At 41.7% G+C, this 25,184-nt stretch overlaps 1 protein-coding gene across 1 annotated transcript; it reads right to left on the reverse strand.

Annotated features, from left to right (window-relative positions):
- Positions 1-16,204: 16,204 nt before the first annotated feature.
- Positions 16,205-23,778, reverse strand: lrrc4.2 (leucine rich repeat containing 4.2). The gene is made up of 2 exons (XM_058646316.1): positions 22,364-23,778; positions 16,205-22,247 (listed from the first exon to the last, which is right to left on the reverse strand). The coding sequence occupies exon 2, from the start codon at positions 22,124-22,126 to the stop codon at positions 20,123-20,125; it is 2,004 nt and encodes a 667-aa protein (XP_058502299.1). The 5' UTR covers positions 22,127-22,247; positions 22,364-23,778; the 3' UTR covers positions 16,205-20,122.
- Positions 23,779-25,184: the final 1,406 nt, after the last annotated feature.

Raw genomic sequence — 25,184 nt, forward strand, 5'->3', positions numbered from 1 at the left:
CATTCATCCACAACCATCATCATCATCATCGTCGTCTCCTCATGTTGCGAGGCTCTGTACTCAACTAAAAACATTCCAGTTTATGTGGCGTGCAACCTCATCAGACCCCCTGTGTGGTAAAGTGGTACACAATGAATTAATGACTACAGCAGCAGGCTCCAATTCTTGCCAATGTCCAACAACTTCATGTGGCGAGCGCAGGAGGGGATAAGGTAGGAAACTAATATTGAAAGCATAACAACGCCACATTGGGACTTTCACCCAGGGAATTACAGTTAGACACAAGGCACACAGGTTCAGGTTATTTAGGGGGCAGGAGACATGGTTCCAAGTTAACATACAATTTTTATTAAACCGTAGATTCTAAAATCTCAATAAAACTCATTCATACCAACAAAAAAAGGGGAAAAACATAATCAGGGCTGAGGCCAAAGTGGATGGACAAAGGCTAGAGCAGGGGAGGGAACCAAAGAAAACCCCAACAACATCACTTCAGTGACGAAAAACCCGCTCCCAGGGACAAAGCAAGACAAGACGGGAGGATGCCATCACCAGATCACGGCCACCGGCCTACAGCAACTGAAAGGGGAGGATAACAACAAATTACTTAAGGTTACACACTCAACAGCAAAAGAAAAAGTAAACGCCAAGCTAACAAAACTATAAAAATGGGCGGGTCACAGGCTTAAACAAATATATCAGCTGAATAGAAAACAAGAGGAAATGTACCGGCTCCCGCAATGATTACCGGAACTGAAACCATAGCAACCAATGTAAACAAAAATGTGCGAGGGGGAAAGTAAAACAAAACGCTCATACTGCTCCAATCACATAGCCATCGAGGAGGAGTGGATCAATATCCCAGAGGCCACGATCAATAACCTTATCAATTATTTGAAGGGGATATGTGTCACACTGTGTGAGGCCAGTGGTGGTCATACCAGATACTGGATAATGCTCTTTAACCAGTATAATGTTTTGTTGAATTTGTCATTTGGTGGATGGATTATTTTAATAAAGGTGTAGTGCTCAAAAATAAAGCTTTTAAATGGTGAGCGTGGTAAATGCATTGAGTGGTCATCAAGACTAGAAAAGTGCTATTCAGATATTCTTTATGCTACAGTTTTTGCCATTCACACTCTTTCCCATTAATGGCCATGCCTGCACAGCTGGAGCAACATGGTTTTAAATGTCTTTGGCATGTAGACGAGCAGAGCCGGTAATCAAACTCACAACCTCCCATTTGAAAAACCACCAAAATTGAGAGAAATCTTACATCATCATTTCTTCGACTTTTCCAGTGCCTTTAATACCATACAACCATCACTACTCAGGGTGAAGATGGAGAGAGCAGGTGTCAGCGACCGGCTGGTTGCATGGATCATCAATTATCTCACAGATAGACCCCAATTTGTGAGGCTGCAGGACTGTGTGTCCGACATGGTGGTCTGCAGTACGGGAGCCCCCCAAGGCACAGTGCTCTCCCCCTTCCTCTTCACCCTGTACACCTCGGACTTCAGGTACTCCACAGACAGTTGCCACCTCCAAAAGTTCTCAGACGACACCGCTATCGTGGGGCGTGTGTCGGGGGGGGGGGACGATCTGGAGTATAGGCAGACCATTATGGACTTTGTCAGCTGGTGCGAGCTAAATCACCTTCAAGTGAACGCCAGCAAGACGAAGGAAATGGTGGTCGACTTCAGCAGGAAACCCAAAATCCCTGCACTGGTGAACATCCAGGGACTGGATATCGAGAGGGTGAGGACATACAAGTACCTGGGTGTTCACCTAAACAACAAACTGGACTGGTCTGACAACACTGACTCACTCTACAAGAGGGGTCAGTGCCGTCTGTATCTCCTGATGAGACTGCGTTCCTTTGGGGTGTGCAGGAAACTACTGAGGACATTCTATGACACTGTGGTCGCGTGAGTAGCCCTGTTTGCTGTGGTGTGTTGGGGGGGGGTTCTGTGCGGGACAAAAACAGACTGAACCGAATCATAAAGAAAGCCGGCTCGGTCTGTGGCTGTTCTTTGGACTCCATTCAGGTCATCCATGAGAGGAGGGCCCTGGCCAAACTATCGGCCATCATGGACAACACCTCACACCCTCTACACAAGACTGTTGGGTCCTTGTGCAGCTCCTTCAGTCAGAGACTGATACACCCTAAGTGCAGGACAGAGCGCCTCCGCATGTGATTCATTCCAACTGCAGTACGACTCTACAACAACAGTGTATAAATATTATAACGATGTTTATGTCCCTGTTGTTATCACATTTAATTTTTGGTCTGCCATAACGCCATAACGCCATGTTTACGATCATTGTACATTCTTACCACCGAGAGAAACTGCACCTTATTACATATGTATATTTTATATTTATACTATGTAAATAATTTCCTACTTGTATTACTTACTTGTATATTGTGTGTTTGTTTTTTATCTATTGTTGAGCTGCTGTAACGCCGTTTTCTCTCCACTGTGAGATAAATAAAGCTATCTTATCTTATCATTTACTTCAATTCATATTTACATGCATGTAAATATATACATTAAACTACGTTAAAATACTTTATACTGCTGTTGTAAGACCGTATGTCTCTTTCCTACAGTGTCTTCATGCCAATTCAAAAAAACACTTATGATCACAAATATGATGATCAGTATTGCTGACACATGAAGGATAAAGGATTACTCTGCATGTACACAGAACAGCATCTGTGAGCAGAAAGGCACAATGCATGTTGGGCCTTCGTACTCGCGACTGCTGATCATTGTTGCTCAACCAACTGAATTTTGAGACTTTGGAGGAGACAGAAACAGATATTTCCCTCCTCCGATTGATCACTTAACACCCCAAATTGTGCAATCAGCGGGGTGTGAATGGGATAGACAGATGTGTGATGATGGTGTTTGAATGTGTGTGAATGGCAAATTTGAAGTGTAAAACAATTTGCAGCATATAAATGCAGACCATTTACCATTTATATTGTATATTTACTATTCCTTCTCCTATATCCTAGGCTCTTTTATGTTTATGGTCATGTAAATCTGTTGTATCCACTGACATATCTTATTTAATAATCATCTCCCCCCCCCCCCCCAGTTGTCTATGGTGTAGTACATCCATATCCTTTCACATGGTTTTTACAGTTTCTGAAAAGGGAGACAAAATTTGAAGAATTGCATGTCACAATTTTTTGGAAAAAAGTGACAGGCTGACTGCGTGTGCTGCACAGCGTTGGCAGGCATTTGCTCTATAGTGCCATACCTGCAGGACGAGTTTACAGACAGTGGCTGAATTGTTTTGGAGAATATTTTTTTTTATTTTTTTGCAGCAAAAGAAAACAGATAGAGCCGACCTTGGATGAACTTTGCCTCTGCACAGACAAAAAAACAACAGAGCTGTACTTTCTTGAAATGCATACATTTAAAGAATCTGTCGTCAAGGGACCACACAATTTCCAACAGCTGTAAAAGTAATAAAAGATTTCATTCTCTCAAAGTATGATGGATCAGTTGTCAGCAAGCTGCTTTATTGAAAGAGTTTGTAGAAGGTCAGAGACGTACAAGGCTCCGCGGCTGCACTTAAAGTTGCTAACAGCAATGGAACACAGCTTTGATAAAATTCCTGATTCATCAGTTGTTATTTTCCTTTTAAAAATGTTCTTCCCTTCCTGGCTTTAAAAAAATAAAGAAATACAAGTCAGATTTTAGGTAAAAACAGTGACTCACTACGTTTTCATACCGAAGTAAAATCCATGTCAATTGCTTGGCCAATGCCATGTGAATATATTGTATAAATTGTTAATAACTTAAATGTATTTAAAAAGATGTGGTTTTAGTGCTGCTATTTGTATATAATTATAGTTTGTATAATGATAATAAAGCACTTTTAAAGCAAAGAGAAAATAAACATACGTCATTTAAAGGTGCAACACATGCAAACTAAACAAACATGTGGATATGTGCATACATTCACATGAATGCATAAATAGTAAGGTGAATAAAACACACTGATACAAAAACTAGTGCATACAACCTATGTAAGTAAATTCTATGAGTTAAAATGGCCTCTTTATAAAAGAAGCAACTGCAACTGTCACTGTTGGTGTTCATCCTCCACTCTGGACCAGTTACACGACCAAAAACTGTTAAATACAAGGGGCCCATCATGATTGTATTGTCATTACCCCAACCCCGGGGGACCTGTCCCTATTGAAAACACATGTGCACACTAAAGTGCCCTCTTGAGTCACAAGACACACGCCGACATACCCTATAGAGCGGTGAAATCATGAGGAAGTGTCCTGCTGGCTGCCATTCATATGTGGCGTTTAAAACAAAACATAAATTCAAAGAAATTTATTGTTTCTAGTGGAGAAAAGTGAAGCAGTGTCCTATAAGATGCCCTCACAACATTCTTTCCTGTGGGTGCCCTTCCAATTAAAAAAGGTGCTGTTATGATGTTCCCTATATACTGCCCCTACATGACAGTGTCCCAAACGGTGTCCTTAGAGGAAATGATATTCAGTGTTGTATAAAAAAATGCCAATCTTGTTAATAGAAACTAATTAAACAATAATGTGTGGAGGTGCATATAGAGGTCCACATGAAACTCAGTCCCCACAGCTGGACTGCCTAAGGCCCCAGTTTGTACTTTGGACATGGCTGCCTTTAACATACATATAACATAGGTAACCTTATAATAATAATAACAATAATAATAATAATAATAATAATACTAATAATAATAATAATAATTGTCACCCCTGCTCTTGTAAATGTCTGTGTACACCACTGTCTCAATGAAATCTGAACAGATATAGGATAAATGTTGTCATGCTGATGTTAGATGGTAAGTTCTATATAGATCCAGAATACGTTCTGTGGATCAAAATGTGAAAAAAAACAAAGATTTATTTGCATACTTGGTTTTGTTTATGTCTTGTCTTTGTGATTGTCTGCCACACTCTTGTGTGATTGTGTGTTTTTTTGTTTTTTATTGCCTTTTGTTTTTTTTTATTGTACTTTAAAACTCATTTTTTAACTTCATTCCAGCTTTTGGGTCCTCTTTGTTTAAATGATTACAAAATATTGTGAAAGCATGACTGTTTTTCTCACACGTTAGTCCACACAAAGTTCTGTCTTGTTTTGCTCCTGACTTGACAGTGGGAGTGAGGGGGCCAAGAAACGGTTGTATTTGTTCAGGACCAATGAAGAGCAGTGTCATCTGTGCAATGTATTGCTGTGACATAGTTTACAGAAAGATACAGGCGTGGATCTTCTGCATAGCTACAGATTGAGATGCAATGAAGGCAACATATCTGTCTGGATCTGGCCATAAGTTGATACAGATCAACTTATCACGTTGATCTGTATGATTCAACGTGATAAGAATACAATTTGTATCATTAATTAGATTTCCTGGAGGTCAGTGAATGCTGCATGCCTGTCAATCATCTAAGAGCCCTGTGATTGGCAGGGGATTAAGCAGGAACACCTGTGTGTTTCCTGATAGTTTTATGTACAACAAGGAGCTGGAGCTTACAACTGTGCACTGAGCCACTTCCCTTGGGCTTTATCTATTTAGGCAAGCCTTTAGTGAGTCTGAAATGCAGTTTTTTTATATATCATTAACAACCTCTGGAGGGAAAACAATTGTGCCAACAGGAAGTTCTGCTGCCTAACAGCCACAATCCCCAACCAAATAATGCTCTTTCTGCCTACTCTCGCCGGATCTGGTGATAATGTGACAGTGGAAATTTCTGTGTGTGGCACTAATGAACCCAAGCAGGTGAATTTGGTCAAATAATCTGTGAAACTGTACAGACTGGAAAGGATACGAAATGTTGTGGATGCATGGGGATCTGTGTGCAGGTTAAAGTGTGTGCAACAGCTCTGTGATTTGTGTCGCTGCCTTGGACCCGGAGGCTGACATGGAGAACTTGGATACAGTGCAAATCAAACCTCTACTGGATTTAACAAGGGCAAAACTGGTTCAATCTGAGAACTTTTAGGGCAACATTCCTGTCTGAAAAAGCTCAGTGGAAGTGAGTGGACATTGTGCAACATGCTGACCACATGCACCAGAGTCCACAGGCGATGCAACTATGCTTACTGCAATGGAAAATGCTGCAACACAAGCCACAACAAAAATGTGAGTACTTTTTTTTTTTTTTTTATTGCATCAGCCAAGGTGTAAATAATTTATATGTGTGTGGTAGTTCACTGTGTGGTTGATTTTAACACTAAATTAACAGAAATGTCCCAGGATTGGCCCTCGTAGAAAACTGTGTTTAATGTGTAAAATAATGTGTGTTATTGCAGTTATTTAAATCTTATTAGTGAGTGGCTACTGGTAAGTTGAGGAAAAATAATTAATGAAATATGGAAATAAAAATGGAAATAAATTGAGTGTCTCCAAGCATCTTTAATCAAAACGTGAAGCAGGGAAGAAATCTGTTAAATAGCCACATGAAGTCAACTGTCAAAGAAACAAGAGTGAGTCTTTTCTTACCAATGGTCTGAACACTTTTAAATTGTACATATATAAAAATGACCTTTTGTCTATGGCAAAGCATAATGCTGTAATAGTGGATGTCCCACGTGTTGCCCCATGTCCCTTTTTACTAAACTACACAAGAATTATGTCTGCTATTTCTCACAAAGCCAGGTTTTTAGAAAACTTTTCTTGAAGGAAAGAACAAATTTCATTGTCTTCATCTGTAATCGTAAAACTTTTCCCAAGACTGGCAGGACCACATTTTAAGAAGTAAAATGACATAAACTAAACACATGAGTCACTACTTTGTGTGATTTGCAAAAAAAAGGCTTTTTTTCCTCCTCTGTCTACCCCCGCGTTAACTCAGTCAGTGAATAGGCCCATTCACGTTCATTTGGAGTGCCCGTCCAACCAAGGTCCTCAAAGTAAATATGAATACAGTACATTCTGTCAGGGTCACAGTCGGCTCTCTTTTCACACAGCCCCATGTCTGTCATAGTTTCCTCAACAGCCAATCACCACCGCACTGGAAGCCAGAGGAACCATAGCAACTGTGAATCTTCGGATGTTATTGGCAGGGTCCGTTCAATGCAAGTGAATAGAGACGGAAGTCAAGTTTAAAGCTAATGCATCCATGAAAACCACAAAACCGCTGAAGAAAACTGACAGTGAGTCTCAGCTCAAGTGGCTTTGTCTTTGTCATTAATTAGTCTTTAGTGCCAATAAGTCCATAAGTGACATCATAACCCTTAAAATGCCTGTGGACCTCAAACAGGTGGCATACCATACTGAATGCTACATCTTAGGAATGCATTATATTATCGGCATAATATCCATATTGGCCGATATTAGCTTTAAAATGTATTGGCAAACGTGCCAAGATGTCCTGACATACTGATCGAGGACTTAAATAAATATTCCTTCCAAGAGCGTCATATACCGCTGCTCTGTCAAGTCTCTCTGTGTCCTCTTGCAGATGCACAGGGTTTCCTTCCGCGTCTGAGAGAGAGGCACCGGGCGGCACAGCTGCGCCAGTGAGTGTCCAATCACACTTTATTGTGTGATTGTTTTTATATTTTTGTTTTATGATGTATTATTGGTCATGGAAATGCTGATGATGTAAAGTCTGAGTGTTAGCCAACAGTGAATATCCTTTAAGTCTAACCTGGATATTTATCCTAACCCTATAACCTCAGTCCTATCCTGGTCCCTAACCCTAACCTCATACTCTGACTTTTATTTTACCCCTGCTCCGCTCTGAGTGCCTATATGTGCAGCCAATGGGTTTACATTGGAGTGAGTGAGAGCTTGGTGCGTCTCTTTCAGATCCAAAAGGGAACCTTGTATGTCTGTGAGGCGATGGCGAGGGATGTGACAGAGCGGCGGTATGACTCCCTCCGGGTGAGAACAGGTTGCTCTTTTAGCACCAGACTTAAAAGCTGAGCATGTTGAGCTGGAATGATTCCCTCTGAAAATGGATTTTGGAAAACACTAATAGGCCTGGATCAGCAGCAGCTTCTCCAACGTCACGTAAGCACGGGTCGTACCAAGTCTATGTCTCTTGACACTTTAAAATCAGATCACTTTCATTTGTATTGCACCAAATCACAACATATATTAAATCAAGACACTTCACATAGTAAAGCAGAAACCTCACAATATTATAAAGCGAGGAGAATAGATGCCCAAGGGTTCACACAATGAGCACTTGTGGAGGGAGGGGGGGATAGGTAGAGACTGAAGAGAGAGAGAGAGAGAGACCAAGAGCAGATGTTTAACGGTTGTATTCAGTCTGGAAAGCTCTAAATTGGTCGTGATAATTTGTATTAATACAGCGTAATTTATACAAGCAGTATGAGTTGTTGTTAAAAAATGATACTGATATCAGTTTAAGTCAAACCATAATAATGATGACAATACTACGACTTCCAACACTAATAATAATAATAATAATAGCCTTGCAACTGGATCTAAACAAAAGTAGCTAATTTACTATTTAATTGGCAGCATGTACAGTATATTGACTACTGGTTGTTTCATATCTCATCAGCATTATTCACACACACATAGGTAAGGTACATATTTGGCTAAGAAAGAATGTTACATTTATAGTGGCAAGAGAGAGAGCGCGCATTTGCTCTGCATCGTCCAAGAACCGCAGCAACAACCACCTGTTGGGCTCACTTACGCCCCCTTTCAATGCGGCAAGGTACCGTCTGCCTCACCATGTGCCTTTTCACTGCAGTTTTATGTCCGACGACGGCGATCAACAAGACTAAATATGTCACACATGAATTAAAAGGTAACAGCCAGACTGTGGAAAGTCTAGGTGTATAATAAATGTGTCTGCAAACATTATATTGGCAATATACAGAGAGACAGCAACAGGCACGTATGCATCAACCCAGTGTGTTAAGGATAGCACAGTGAGGGTGAGGTATAAGGGTCAGTTTGCCGCTGTCGCTCTAGGGTCTTATGCAATTTAACAGAAATGTGTATATTCAGAAATTTTGAGTATGAAAAGTATCAAAATTATTGGAATTATACAACAAGTGTATATTGCAAGTGGACTAATTTATTTAAGTTATCATTATTCATTTTGTACTTTTCATGATGACATGTGAGGCTCTGCCTCATCTCATGTTGCACACCTTTTGTAAATTGAAAGTTCGCAATTTTTAAAAAGTTGTTGTAAAGAGGCATCATTTTGGTGTAGAAAAGTGAGCAGTTTTTAAATCTGCTTCCAGCTGGAAAAGGCTGTCCAACGTTGAGGAAAAGAAACAGCTGACGTCTTTGTACGATATCATACACTTGAACAGGAGTAGATTTTATTAGGTGAGCCTTTAGTTTAGAGGCAAAAATCTGTTATTACTTCTGTCCCTGCTGGCAGCCATGTTTTCCAGTGTCCAGGTCCCAGGGTGGTTCTCAGAAACATGACCCTGTACCATGTCATCACAAACAATGATGGCCACAAAATATGTAAACCACACTCATTATAGAAATACAGCCACGTCCTGGAATATTTTGTCAGTCATATAATTTTCATAATTTTTTTCTTTTGTCAGTGGATTTGAAACAAAGCCAAACACTTGAGGCTTTTAGCTTTATTATAAGTGCTGCATCGCCTGTTATAAGGAATGGCACCCAATTTAATTTAGTCCAAAAGTAAAACTGGAATAAATATGTCTTGAAAAATTGAGTCAATTGAGGTCATGTGACTGAACTTGAACCTGAACCAATGACGTATCTTTTGGGTGAAGTACTGTCCTCCTATTCAACAGTGATGTCATCGAGTAATTTTAAGTAATTGTATTTTTGTTCATTGGATTTTCTGTTGTTTTCTTTTTCAGTTGTTCGTCTTTTCAGTTATCGGTTTTATTTTGTAGTTCTGTTTGTGTGTGTGTGTGTGTGTTATCCCGATTTACTTCCTGTCAGTGTCAGGTTGATTGTCTGTTCCTTCATGTGTTCAAATGTCCCTCTATGGCCTTATTTAGACTGCAGTCCAAATCGGATATTAAAGCACATCCAGATTGTATGGATCTTGGTATTTTGGCAATGTGGACAGCTAAAAAACAGGAGATCCCATTTTTCCAAACCTGATTCAAACCACATGGTTTCAAACGCAATTCTGATCAGATTTTTACAGATCAATTTCAATATGAACGACTTGCTCGCTCAGGTAAGATTTCAAAGTGTCCTCTCGAATGACGTTAAACGATCGACACAGTGGAAGAAAAATAGTTTAAAAAAAATGGGATAAAATCATTCCATTAGGCATCACTGGTCTGCCACTCTCGACTGCCATAGTCTAGACAATGTCAATATGGAAACATGCAAATCAAACTGATCACTTACAATATATGGAATTCGGATGATTGTGATGCAATCTTTTTCATTGTTTCCTCTATTTCTTTAAATTTTTGAACACTGAGCATTTGTGTATTGTTAAATTATCTAAAAGTGTATTGTCAATGCATCGTACGGCTATTTAACTGTGTGTGTCCTTGTTTGACCTTGCATATGGTCTACTACAGTGTTTCAGAAACTTTGTGGAGGTGGAACAACTTTTAACAGATGGTAAACAAATATGACCCATTTCGTTAATATAGGTGAGACAAAAGCAGCCGTTGGGGTTGGGTACCTTTCAGTTTTTGCAGCAGTTGGCATACATAATGTTGCATTTCTGCCTCGTCTTCCCTCTTTGCTTCTTCTTCTTCTCTTGTTCCTTGAATTCAGTACTTTTATAATAACCAAAATTGAGTTTAAATTGTGAAAAATTAATCTAAACTCTTCTCATTTTCCACAATAAACAGACTCTTTCTTGTGGGCTTGGTTTGTACTCTCTTGGACCCAAACTGCTGCTGCAGTTCACAGCTGAAGGCCGATCCGTGAGTCCCAACCCAGCCTTTGGGAATCATGGCCTAGTCGCCTACTACTGATACTGTAGATTATACGTATTTATGTAATTTCAACAATTTCCTCCTCCCTTGTACAGACTCACAGCTTTCCTGAATGTAAAGTGGTGATATTTTCACTGACTCTCAGGGTAAGTAAATAAAATTTTATTGAGTACTTGTTCTCAGTCGTGAGTTCACTTCAAAGACGTAGAACACGGCTAGACAAGACTGAAAGAGCCAAAGATTTAAAGGGGCCTTGTCTTTTTTTGCATGCATTTGTTTTTTTTTCCCTCAATTTCTAAATTTTATTTCTGTATTTGTTTGGTTTAGTCATTATTTATTGATTCATGGTGAGTCCATGAAGTCTAGTTATATTTGCTTTGAGGCAAAGTCTAATTTGGCACCTCTACCTTAGTGTTTCAAGTGGTTTGTCAATGTGTGTCTCTTGATTATAGAATTTGAATATAATACTTTTGGTGTTGATATGCACTCCAGTGCCTCTCTTTAATTCAAAACAAACTTCAGACGTTATATCTACTAATACTGTCATATGCACCTCGCTTTGTATGAAAGTAATTGACTGATTACTTTTTAGCCTCAGAAAATAGCAAGGGCGTCCATCCCTACACACAGAGTACAACATTTCTTTAAAATCCCACAAGTGAGAAGTTTACTGAAAACAGTACAGAGGTAAAATGACAAATATTTATGGTGTTGGCTCCATGTGAATGGTGAACAGTGAAGTTTATCCATTGCCTGCTCAAGAGTGCTGCCATTCATAACACACTCTGCTTTAACCTCTTGAACAGTGTGTGAGGACATTAAAATAACATTTTAATGTCCTCACACAAGTAAAGTTCCTGTCACTGCTATGAAGGACACACTCTTTCCTGATGGCTTTCAACGTGAGAATATTGGTTTGCTTTTACCGAACAAATTATTTTAAAGGATTCCCTTAGTGGATTAGCATGAATACTTGAAATACTTTTGAAAATCACGCTAAATAGACATGGGTCCCATTACTATGCTGTCTTGTTTTGCCTTGACCCAATACCACCAGTCTAACTAAAGAAAATAAAGAAAAAACAGGCACTGCACAAATAGTTTTGAGGCTCTGATTCAAACTTTTTCCAATCTGTTCACATCCCATTGTTCCCGTTAAATGAAATCAAGGATTGTATATTTTGTTTGAGCTGTAGTCTTTTCTAACTTTTCTAACATCACAAGCAAACTTAATTAGTCCTTATTTTTCTTGCATTTATGATTCAGAAACGTCTTGGTGTAGAGAGCATATGGAAGAAGAATTTCATAGCAGAGATTTGTTAGATTTTGTACATGACAATAAAGCCTTTGAATCCTTGAAATGGCTGTCCAAAAGAAAGGCATCAAAATAAAATAAAAAATATTTTTTTATCTTGTATCATGAAGGATTTTTGTTTTATTTTCCTACATCAGAGTGCCTTGGATGCCTTTTCTTTAGAACTGCCTCAAATAGTTTGATACAGTATGGCATGGTTTGGGATGGTAAATCTCTGGGTCAGTGCTGCGTTTTGACTGAGAACAGTACCTTGGTAGGCGGGGTGTGGGCTGTGCCCGATGGCCATGTAGTGTGACGCCGTACCAGTGCGATGACAACGAATGACGACGTGGAAAGTGACACATCCACAGCTCTTTTTTCCTGCGGGCGAGCATTTTTCTGTCTTCTTACTGTTCCACTGTGGAAGCATGGCTTATCACTCGGTGGCTCAGTGGTAGAGCAGCTGGTGGGTTGTGGGTTTGATTCCTGGCTCCACTATGCTACATGCCGATTTGTCCTTGGGCAAGACACGTAACTCCGTGTTGCTCCTGATGGCTGTGCGACAGTGTGTGAATGGGAATGAAAAATATGTGATGATCGAAAAAATTTGCTGCACATATATGCTCTGTATGAATGTGTGAGTGAATGGGTGACTGGCAAAGCTGTAGAGTTAAGTAGGTCTGAGTGGTCATCAAAGCCTAGAAAAGCACTATATGAATACAGACCATTTACTACATGAACTCTCCCATAAGACTGAAAAAGCAGTCGTTACTGTGGATTTTGAATAGACTATCGCTTTCATCCGTAAAGAGCGCCCGATTTCCACTAATATTTTGTGACCCCATGCAGTACTTTCCCTTTTTTTCTCACAGCATTTTAGTGCTGTAGAAACTGACCGCACTGTCCTGATCTTAGCCAATATGCACACTCTTAAATGTCTCAAAGAGCATAGTCAGTGTAGGCTGACTACTCAAGCGTTGAGAGAGGGATGAGACTTGAGGCTATGCCATTTCTCACTTCAAAGCAGACCGTGGATCATTTCTTACAATCCCTTTGTCGGTACAAAAAAAGCATCAGTCAGTGGAGAAACTGTGAGTGAATTGCTGTGGCCTGCCACCTGACCAACACCTTTTACTGCCGGAGACTTCATTAACAGATATGGATCTTGAGGCTCAAGACTTGTTCCTAACAAACCCTTAACCTCATGGAATGGCAGCTGTAGAGCTTTATCCCAGCCCCTTTTTTCCTGTTGTCTCTCCACAGATCCTATCAACCCGGACTGAGACAAATTGTATAGTGGCAGCTTAGCCATTCTTTTAACCTCTTCCATCCCCAGCCATCATGGGTAGCAGGATCCTCTGACACGCTTACTTTAAAAAAGAGGCATCACATCTTTGTCTGACACTTCATCTATAACCCATTGGCTGGAAATCAATGAGAGGGAGGAAAAATATAAGGGTGGGCATTTGTGAGCATGCTCCAAAAAAGACGATGCAAATCTGTGACAGTCGCTGGGCCAAACAGATAACCGAAGAATGATAATGACAGAGAGCATGAAAGAGGACGAGGCTGCCTTAAAACACCGCCTGCTTGTGCTGTATTGAAGGGGTTTTAGTCGATGATTTTGAGGCAATTAGCAAGTGATAAAAGAGGAGGGAGAGGGCAAAGACAGGGAGACGGTTGCAGTCATGACAAAATGTCTGCTCGTTTGCAACAAGGCAGCATTCAAGACCAATTCAAAGCAAAAAAAACAAAACTGACACAGCTGCAACAGACAACAGAGAGATTATTCATATTATTACTACTGATCTTATCTGGGTGTTTGTTTTCAGCAGTTAACACAGGTGATCATTCCACTTCAGTACTCGTGCCACCAGCAGACAAAAGCACATGTCATTTCCAATCCAAATGTGCGGCATAGATCTAATAAACCTAAAGCTGAATGTCCATTACGTTGAAGCCATTGCCAAGTGAGTTCACACAATGCTGATTAAACCTATCAGCTCCATACAACTCTCTCTTTGTAGTTATAGCAGTGTTGAGTTGTCATTGACATTCGAACACTGCACACAGGAAGTGATATGTTTTATGTCACAACTGATAAATGCAAGGCAGAAACACAACAGCAATAGCACTAGCAAACACATACAGTTTCATTTGTGGATCCTGTTGCTACAAAAAAAACAACATTTTTTACAATTTACAAGGAATGTCACTTACAACTTCTGCAAAAATATAAGCCAGCTCCTTAACTTCTGCTCAGTACGAAAACTTGGACTTTTATAAGGTAACATTAGCGATTAAAAATGTTGATATTGATTAAAAAAAACATTTTCTTTTAGTAGTTCGCCCCGGGGTATTTAACATGGCCTAAAATGAAAATGGCTTACACAGCACTGCTGCGTCTGCTACATTCTGTGACTCACTGCTAAACACACACCGACTGTAGAACATCTCTGCATCTTTGGCTGACACCTTACTGTAAATAGTAAGGCTGGTTTATTGAAAACCAGAACGTGATCTTGCATATAGTCAATTGCTTTTGGCAACTGGGTAGCAGAAGGAAAGGGGTGGTGTAGGACCACCTAGGCAGTTGACATGGAGAGGCACCGGCAGTGTTTTGGTAATTACCCAGAATTCCTCACGGGGTTGACAATAGTTGTGCACTGGAGCTTTAGTTATGACATCATGTATGATGTTTGTAGAATGTTACATGATGGCTCCTTTTGAATCATAAGTTACAAGTTAAAACTGGGTATTTGTAATAGCAGGGCACACACCACTGAGATGCACTGTAAAAGAATGATTGAGCAACAACATTTTCAATTAGTAAAACCCAAATTAATGAAGGCCATTGAAAGTACTATGTTAATAAGTTAGATCCATTTAAACTGCCAACTTCAGTTTGAATGCAATTTGTTTAATTAATGAACTACATTTAATAAACTTCACCAACTGAAGTATTTTATTTTTTTTAGTTTGTCAACCATTTTCATCTTGACTTGCTATGTTCGGTCACAAGATTGCAACCATGCCCACCATTGACCCTTTCTCCCACAACTATAGGATTATTTAAGATCCACAACTAAAGAAACTGTCACAACATTGGTCATCTTTTAGGGACAGCCCAAAATGGTTCAGTGTATTCAGACTCACACCTAAACTTGAATTAACTTGGTTGATAGCATTATGTCCGTACCTGCATTTTTTTGGATCAGGAGTCAGGAGTAGGCTCAAAGGGAAAAGTGCAGTTTGTGTGTTTGCATGAGCACATTCTGCCGTGAACCAGCCTGGAACCTGGACACTTGCTCTTAGTGATGGCTGCCAACAGGAACTAGAGAAAAAACACATTTTAGCCACCTGAAGAAATATTTGCTGCTTTATGTCACTATTAGACAACCATATTTTGGCTGTCATCTGAAGTTTGTAACTGGCTCTCCCACACCAAATTTCATAGAGAAATCTGGTTGTTAAACTTGCAAGGATACATTTGGTAAGTCTGTGTCCCTAAGGTAAAACTGAACAAAGGATTTTAAACCCCAAAGTCACAAAATAACAAACGTGAATTTACTGATCGCGGATCAATAACTTCAATATGCCATGATGTCAAATTGCTGTTTTTCTCTATGGAATTTGGTGCATGGAAAGTGGTTTAACAGATTTCAGTTTCCATACAGAATAGGGTGTGGAAAGGTGACAAAAAGCTGCAAACATCCTCTTGAGAAACGTGCATCATAGACTGCAGCAGGAGTAGATTTTATCAGGTGAGATTTAATGCTCCTTATGTCCCTGCAACCATGGTTTAAGTAGGAGCAACTGTCTGGGCCCCAGGCTGGTTCACAGAAACGGCTTGTTGAAGTCAGTGTTGATAATGTGTCAAAACCTCATACATCCACAACTCAAAAAACCTGAACTATCCCCTTTGGCTAAGTTGGCTAAGCACCCTCAGTTGTATTGTTTGCCCCCTCTAAAGCGTTGTGAATAATGTACATAGAAAAAACTGAGTGGTTTCCTTCTCGATATTCATGGTTGTGAAACTAAAAACTTCTTGCCCTGATTCCATTTTCATCCCCATGGAAGTGAAGCGACTGTCAACAAGAGAATCAGTCAAGCCAGAGAGAAAGAGATGCTGCAAACAGCTGTGTCTTTGTGCCTCCCCCTGCCAATTTGGGCTGCAAATCATTCATTAGTGTAAACAATACTTATCATTTGCTACGTGTGTCTTCTTTTCTAAGTGCTCAAATTAATGTGTATTTAACTTTTAACCACTGATTCGGGGTTCTTATTCAGCCCTTCTGAAGCAATTCCATGGTTATTCCATGGCCTCTTTAGCTGTTGAGTGAAGAGGAGGAGGAGGAGGAGGATGAAGGAAGAAGAAAGGAGGTAGTTGTTATAGTGATCCTGTATGTGGCCAGTTATCAGGCACAGTAAAGGCTTTACACGCAGACAACATCCTCTCATGAGGCCAGAGCAAGGACAGAGCCACACTGGGCTGGGAAAAAAATAACAAGAGTCTGCTCTTTATTAACCCACACATATTGTAACAACCAAGAACATTCTGCTTTGTAAAAAAGCAATGAGCGGGCGTCGCATTCTGGCTCTGACTGAAAATCCAGCAGTGTGCCAGACTCCCATTTCTGAAGGAAATACTTGACATAGTCATTTTAGATCCATCTGCTTGTTGAGGGCCACCTGTACTCAGACACTGCCAGGTGTGCTCGTCGAAAACACCAGCACCTCTCTAAGGATGGAAACCTCCAAAAATACATTAATAGATTTACAGGTGTTCCCCTTTTCTGCCTTCAACGCATGCCTATTAAAACAATAGATATATTCCAAAGACTAAAAGCTCCTGAGAGAAGTGACTCCCACTCGACCTGTAATCCAGACTGTTACATAATCGCTGTCCCGGTTTTGTTTTATCGCGCCAGTTAGGTATCTAGAATAATGCCGTCATTGTATCGTGAGTGTCTGAGAAACACGTAATAACCCAAAACCCAAGTCGCTGTCACTGCCACACAGTATTAACCGCCTCTTGATGGTACAGAAAGTCGACTTTTACACGAAGCCTTGGTGTTCTCCCCAAATGATCACAGGGGTTAAACTGTAATTTCCCCAAATAGCCTCAGCAGGAGCACACATTGCACTGCAACATGAAGACAGACAATAGGAACACCTGGCCTTTTAAAGTGCATGACAAAAAAAGACTCCTAAGAGATACTCACACAAACAGCAGTTGAAAATGTCCCCGTTGTGGGCCTATGAACGGATTATTTTAATCTTAAAGCAACAGTGTGGAACTTTTGGTGATTTATGATGTTATTATTCTGCCTCTGTGGTCTTTGTGAACAAAAACAATCAGTGCATTTACATGCATGTCATAAGTCCGATTGTAGTCAAACTAAGACAATAAGTTAGTTTTCTTAACGTCATGTAAACATGTTAGTCTGACTAAAATCGAGCTAGTCTTAGCATTAGCTAGAGCGAAAGCTATATATGTACAGCAGGTACAAAACATACAGAACCACAGCACAATACATCTTACATCGCTGTTTGTTTTTCTCTGATGTAAAGTAAAGACAAGCACGGCCAATAAATCGACCGCCTGTATACTTGGACACAGCAAGTTATCTGATTGCCTGTCTAAGTCAGCTCAATTACACTGTGCATGTACCGCGTCCTTCGTTTGAAAATAGACTCTGTCAAGCAATACTGTCGAAGCTGACTGTTTTTAATTCAGTTCTGAAACAGTTAATGGGCACGTCTTTGTGTTTTCAGTCTCACTGTAACATGGGGCCGTCTTGCTTTACTAGCGCAATGTTGCCGTTTCCTCCATCTGTCTTGACACAAAACAAATCACTTCCTGTGTGCAGTATAGCAATCTTCCTGGGCATGAGATCCAAATGCTTCTATGCTGAGAAACGCAGAGCGTCGTGTGGAGCTGATAATCTTACTCGGCATTGTGTTGAATTCATTTGACAATTGTTTGAATGAAACATGACATTTGTTGATATTTAAATGTTACGCACTACAGCTTTAAATAAATCTGTGTGTGTATATATATAATATATATATAAATATCAACTGTTGATGTTGGGGATTTTTAAAATTTAATTCTGGAAGTATTTGCTTTTATGTTCCTCATATCATGATAAATCACTCACAAGTGATTCTCCTCAAGTCAATTGATGTAAATGTGTGTGTTTTTTTCTCGCTTTCATAAATGTCAGATGTTGATAGTAAATAGAAACTGCAGTGGAGCGTATGAGGAAAAGAAACCCACAAACTATAGAACTGTGGGATACATGTATTTTTCCCTTCACAGTCACTGAGAAATCAATGTTAAGAACTAAGCTGAGGCATCAAAGACCAACAGCCTATATCTGACCTGCCTAGAGCCCCACTGTGGGGTATAATGCAGCATTGTACACCAGTTACTTAAAGAACCATTCATGCAGACACTAAGTAAATGCATAGGACTGTAGGAACGGGGGGTTTGGAGTAGGATACGATTTACAATACTGCCTCCAGCCTTTAAACAACTTACACTGATATGGAAATATATTCAGAGAGAAGGAAAAAAAAAACAACATCAGATGAAAATGTTTCTGATTAGAGAAATACAAACCAGAGGTTTTTATTTTTCATAGCCTCTTTTGTCTCTCCATAAAAATAGTGTTGCTCAAAATAAATGGTTATAAGAAAAACAAGAAAGTCATGTTTCAATGTAGTCCATGGAAAAGCCCCAGTTATCAGACATTCAATTGGTTTCACTTCAATCCTGTGATATTTTTTTTTTCCTCTAAAAACAGAACGGCCGGCAAATCCCTGTTATCACTGCACCATGTCTGCTCCTTTTGAAGGAAAAAGAAAAAGCCTCAGAATGAGCCCTTGCAGAGACAAGTCAGGCAGCTGCTGTAATGCATTACTAAATAGCCCTAAACACTATGCAAGCCATTAAGAAGCATGTCAAAAACCAAAAGGGAAAATAAAAATACTCAAAATGCAACCAAGAACAGAACATAATATCGGCAAGAGCTGTTTTTAGCCTGCACTTAATCTTTGCCAGTTGAACCAGTACGGAATTATGTGCACACTAAATCAACATGTTTAGATATGCTCTAACTAAGAAGCACTGGCACTGTCAAATAAACGCAGCTCGGCTCCGGCAAACAGAGGGTTAAGCCTTAGCTGCAGAAATTCACTGCAGTCCAAAAGCATTTGGCTGATGGCTACTGAACAGCACACTCTATCTGTGCCATTATGTCGCTATTCTTGAACAAATGTTTCTCTCTATCTAGATTTTGCTTGTGTCTTTTTTGTGTCTTTCATCTGGGAAATAACCATTTTATTGCATATAATATTTGGCACAGTAAAAACTGGAGCTTACATGTTGGGCCTGTATGTAGAAACTGTTTGCCTGTATAAAGAGTTATTTTCACTGCATCCTAAAGATGGTCAAAAACAAACTAAATGCTTCTTTTCCTACAGTAGACAGTACCACCTTCTATTATCATTAACAAAAGCAATTCATTATTTCTTTTTTTTTTTTAAATAGAAGTCACAAGTTATTAGAAAATAGTGTCAAATTACTTTCTTTTCTAATATAATTTGCATGTCTCACCACTTCCTGACTTAGTTTCATTATATATGTATATATATATATATATATATACGTATATATGTATATATATACGTATACATATATATAGTTAGATTTTTTTTTATATTTATATACTTATGTATAGGCATGTACAAGAAACAAACAAAAAAACTGTCTCTGCTTTGCACTTCTGTACAAAAGAAAGTTACCATTTTGTTCTTTGTGCATTCTATTGCATGGACGGATGGACTCGTGATAATTGGAGAGGAGAAGGAGAGGTTGGGGCAGAGTCAGGGATAAATCCAAAGAAAGCACTTCTCAGATTTGAGTCTCTTGAACCTTCTCCTTGCCTTGCGTAGTCTTTATGACGTAAGGATCAGCAATGGTGCTGATGTGGCTGTGATGCTGTCTGACTGAGCGATGCAGAGAGTTGTTCTGGGTCCAGTGGGCTCCATAGCCCCCATGGCGGGAGGAGGAGGAGGAGGAGGACACATACCCGGGTTTAAAGGTGTTGCTGTTGTGTTCCACTAATGTAGGCAGTACCAAACCTGTGTCGTCCGAGCCGCTAGATCCAGAGGTGGGAGGTGGAACGGGGTGAACCTCTTCCTCCATCTGTATGATCTCTATGGTCCGGGCTGCTGCCACCGTGCTCCTCTGCTGATGCCGCTTACGCAATTTATAGAATGCAATTAACATGGCAGCTGCCAGCAAGGTAACAGCGACAAAACAGCCAATGATGATTTTGGTGGTTTTCATCACTTCATCCAGGCTGGCGGCTGGCCCACTCGGGATTCTGGCAGTTGGAATTGACACCTGCCTTGGAGTCTGAGTATTTTGGAACAGCACGGTTGGCGTGGAGATGAAGACGGGTTGAAACACAGAGGGCGAGGCGGGGACTGTAGGCTTGGGTTTAGGTGTCTCCTCCACTGTGGGCTCCAAAAATTCCACTGTCACGGTGGTAAAGTAGGACAGATTAGACGTATTGAGTTCGGCGTTGCTGACATTTAAGTACGCTGAGGCATTAGAATTTCCTGCCATGTTGCTCACCATGCAAGTGTAGACTCCTGTATCTGACGGGAGAACATTGGAGAAATTCAGAGTCCCATCATTTAGGACAGATATCCGTGGGTGAGCTGAGCCATGTGTCAAAACAGTCCCATTAGGAAGAAGCCATCTCACTGAGCTCATGGCAGCTGTGCGACACTTTAGTTCCGCCACTCTTGCTGCCGAGATGTTGAGATCTCTCGGAGCATCGAGTATGACAGGTGCAGAACACTGGAAGGTCGTCTGATCTACCTCCACCAGGTATCTTCCTTTCATGTGGGCTGGGGTGTGGCAGCGTCCGCAGCAGGTGGAATTTGTGGGAATGTTTTCTCTGAGCCACCAGGAAAGCCACACCACATCACAGTCGCATCTCCAAGGGTTGTGGTGCAGGTGTAGCTCCACCAGGTACTGCAGAGGGGTGAAGAGGTTGTGAGGAAGAGATGACAGGTTATTATGGGCTAAATTGAGCTCAACCAAGGCCGTGATATCATCGAATGCATTCCTCTCAATGGTAGTGATGGCTGAGTTCATAATCCAAAGTTTACGTAAATTCTTGAGCCCACGAAAAGCTCCAGGCTTCAGTTCGGGGAAAACATTCTCGGATATCTCTAGCTCCTCCAGTCCCACCAGAGGTGAAAGGTTAGGAAACTCCCTCAGGTTGCACATCCCCAAGTTGAGATACTTGAGGTTTTGAAGGCCTTCGAACGCCCCGTCAGAAATGTACTCCAATTTCCTCAGCTCCCCCAGGTCCAGTCTCATGAGTGAGGGGACACGGTTGAAGGCGTACGAGGGGATGCTCTCGATGGGATTGTTTCGAAGCCACAACTCTCTTAACTTTGACAGGTACTCAAAAGCTCCACTAGGTATGACTGTCAGTCTGTTGTCAAACAGCTCCAAGGTATTTAGACTGGTCAGGCCATTAAATGCCCCCACTTCAATCTGCCTGATTGCGTTCCTGCCCAGCTGCAGTACCTCCAGGTGATGCAGGTGTCTGAAAGTATCAGCTTGTATGCTCTCTATGCTGTTTTCCATCAGGTTCAGGTACCTGGTGTTGGCTGGGATGTTTGGAGGAACTCTAACCAGGCCTCTGCGCGTACACACCACTTTGCTGAGCTGGTTCGTGCAGGAGCACACACCTGGACAGTTCTGTGGGTTAGCCGAGCCCGACACAGGCCCCGTGGACTGGCACATACTGAGGGCAGGCACCATGAGGGAGAGCACGGCGAGCAGGGCTGCGTTCCAGGTAGGCTGCACACTAACCTGGCCCAGAGGACTCATGGTGTGAAGGGCTCATTATTTTACATGGTGGGGGGAGACGGCACACACCAGAGGACAGACCACACTAGCCTGGCTGGAGCAACTCAAGGCTCCCAAGTTCCATTGATGGCACAGGAAAATGCTAAACCAATGTATGATGTGTGAGAAAGAAAGGAAGAAAAACAGAGATATTAATAGAGGTAGTGGACGCAGAGCAATGCAGGAAAAAAAGGTGGAAAAGCAAAATCAGTTACATACCTCATTAGTTTGAAAGTACTCCTCTCTGCCTCGTCCCAAATATTAAACGCAGCAGTCATGTATCACGATGATTTTGCATTTCTTTCCATGGAAAGACTTTAGATAGACATTTTCTTGTTTTCACGTTTTGAAAAAGTGGTGTGGCCCCCTCTATTAGCCAAGGGTACAAAATGGCTCCTGGTATTAAAGACCGAGAGCAGCATGGAAAGCACTCACATGCAGAGGTAAGGCCAGGAAGGCTTGGCAGGTGCCTGGATCCCTTCTGCCCCCACTAACTGCCCTTCTGCCAGACTGCAGACTCCGAAACGCAGCTCTGCCGTGGATATATCACAATGATCCATGAGGCAGTAAAAACATGACAGAGAAAGAAGAGAAGAAGTGACCAACTGGGAAAAAAAAGAAGAAAAATCCTCAGTGTGACTCCTGGTACATGTGTTGGCTTGTCGACTGGTTGCTTGTTTGCCGGAGAGACCTCCCTCACTGTGACTTTGCCAAGGGCTAGTCGGTCACTGATTAGCCCCGTTGTGACAGGGACTGAGACACAGAAAAAAAGGCTAAAGAACTCCCGGCACAGTCATCCCCCCCTCTCTCCGCCACTCCTCCTCTGTGTTCCTCTTGCTTCCTCCCAACGTTGGGCTGGCCCCGGTCAGAGCAGCTGCAGGCTGCCGTGTGCACAGTTAGCAGTAATCCGTCTATTCCTCCCGGGGGGCGGGGGGTGGTGGGAGAGAGATGGTGGCGCTGGTTGGGGGGGTGGAGGAGAGGATGCGCTGCACTGTTGGAGCTTTGCAAAAAAAAAGGGCTTTCTGAAGAGAGAAAGAGAGAGAGAGTGAGAGAGAGCACTCTTGTCCTCTTCTGCAGTGAGAGAACGGAGAGGATGACGATGAGAGGATGTGTGTGTAAGTCAGCTCCGTATCTGTATCCATAAACAGAGAAAGGTATTGAGTTTTCTTCTTTCCGTCTGCTCGTTGTCCCCCCGGCTGTCTGCAGAGCTCCTCCGCTTCCTTATTTGTTAGTTTTTCTCCGGGGCTGAGGTAGTAAGTTGTGGCAGTTGGCCATGTGTGTTGCTGTCAGACTTGCGGCTGGCTGGTGGACTACTGCAGTAGCCAGAGTAGAACAGAAAGAGGGGGGGGGGGGGTGAATTAGAGAGAAGGAGAGAGAGAGAGAGAGAGAGAACCACTGACAGATTAGGAGCAAGAGAAAGATAGAGTGCGCAAAGGAGAGAGAGAGAGTGTGAGAGAGATGGTAAAGAGGAGGCACGCAGGTGCTCAAACAGGCAGCCCACCATCACGGACGCAGCAGAAGCATCTTTCCAGTCCAGTATCTCCTTGCCTCGTTTATTCTTCAATCTCTTTCTTTTCTTTTTCTCCCCCCCTTCTCTCTCCGATGTGTGTCGGTGTTGCAGGCAGCTGAGATGCTTGCTCTACCCCCCACCACCACCACCACCACCCTCCCTCCCTTTGTCCTTCAGTGGGAACGTGAATGTACTGCTGACGCACTCCTCTCAGATGCTCAGCCAGCCTCAGAGCAGTGCATTGGTTTGATGCAGTGTTCCTGTGTATTAACACATCCCCCCCCCCCCCCCCCCCCCCCCCCCCACCACACACACACACACACACACACACATTCCTCTCTCTCCCTCCCTCGCTGTAACTATCTTCTCCTCGATTTAGCTCGCGCGTCCGATCTCGCTCTCTCTCTCACGTGTTCCCCTGTCTCATGCCTTCTCTCTTGACTTTTAACGCTCAGGATCGCCTCACCTGTCTTCATCCCCCCCATCTCCATGCACACACCTCCCCCTGACTTGTGGTTAAAATTAAAAGTGTCCCCGTCCAGTGTGGTCGGCACAGACAAGAGGTCAGACTTTCCACTCCAACTCTAGAGTGGTTTTTCATTTGCCTGTTTCACTGTCTCATGAGCGCAGCAGTGTTGCCAATGCTTTTCAGTGAAGATGCTGGTATTCTTCAACTTGGGAAAACGAAGGGAACGAAACGGACAGAAATGATTTGTTACTTTCGTCAATTGTAGAGATTTCCTCTGTGTGTCTCTATATTTCTTCGTGTGTGTTTTGGAGGCTGGGTCAGGGGCTCTGTGACATCATAATGGACCGAAATGCTGACTTGGCTTCTTTGCGTCTGTTGGCCAGTCTTTTCCTCTCTTGAGGAAGGAGAACGATGGAGGAGCTTGCACACAGTTATCTAGTAGAAGAAAGAAGGGGAGATGGAGAGATAGAAATAGAGGAAAAGGAGACCGAGTGTGTGTGGGGGGGTGGATGGAGGAGATGGGAGGTGGGTAGGAGGAGATATATCCACGTCCTTGGTGAAATACGGAGAAGGAGCCTATAGAAGGAAGTGAGAAATGAGATAAATAGGGACAGAGCGGGAGAATGAGGGAGACAGATGAGCAAACGTGCTCCATAGTTGCCTTCTCGTGAAATGGCACAGTCAAGCCGGGAAAAAGGAAGGATGAAGATTAGGGGTGAGGAGTGGGAGGGATGATAGTGTTGGATTAAGCATCATTAGAATGCAGGAGAAGGAGTCTCCCTCTCTGCATTTGGTTAATGATCATATTCTCCCCCTCTCATTCTGCTCCCTGCTGTCACATTTACTGTATGTTTGCTCAATGTATATTTGGTATTGGAGGACAACAACACATAGAAAACATGCAGATAATAATGAATATGCCTGTCATTTCCAATTCTAAGTCTAATTTATTTTAAAGAAAGGAAAGAAAAAACAAGACATGACTGGAATTTTACATCCTACTGTGTGAAGATTAATGCTCCATTTCCACGTTGAAACATTAAGAGGACGAAGTGATACAG

This window comes from Solea solea, chromosome 12 (assembly GCF_958295425.1).
Source record: "Solea solea chromosome 12, fSolSol10.1, whole genome shotgun sequence".
NCBI classification, from domain to species: Eukaryota; Metazoa; Chordata; class Actinopteri; order Pleuronectiformes; family Soleidae; genus Solea; species Solea solea.

Bases quoted from the DNA above. Each gene is read 5' to 3' on its own strand.
- lrrc4.2 (XM_058646316.1), bottom strand. From the start codon at position 22,126: ATGAGTCCTCTGGGCCAGGTTAGTGTGCAGCCTACCTGGAACGCAGCC.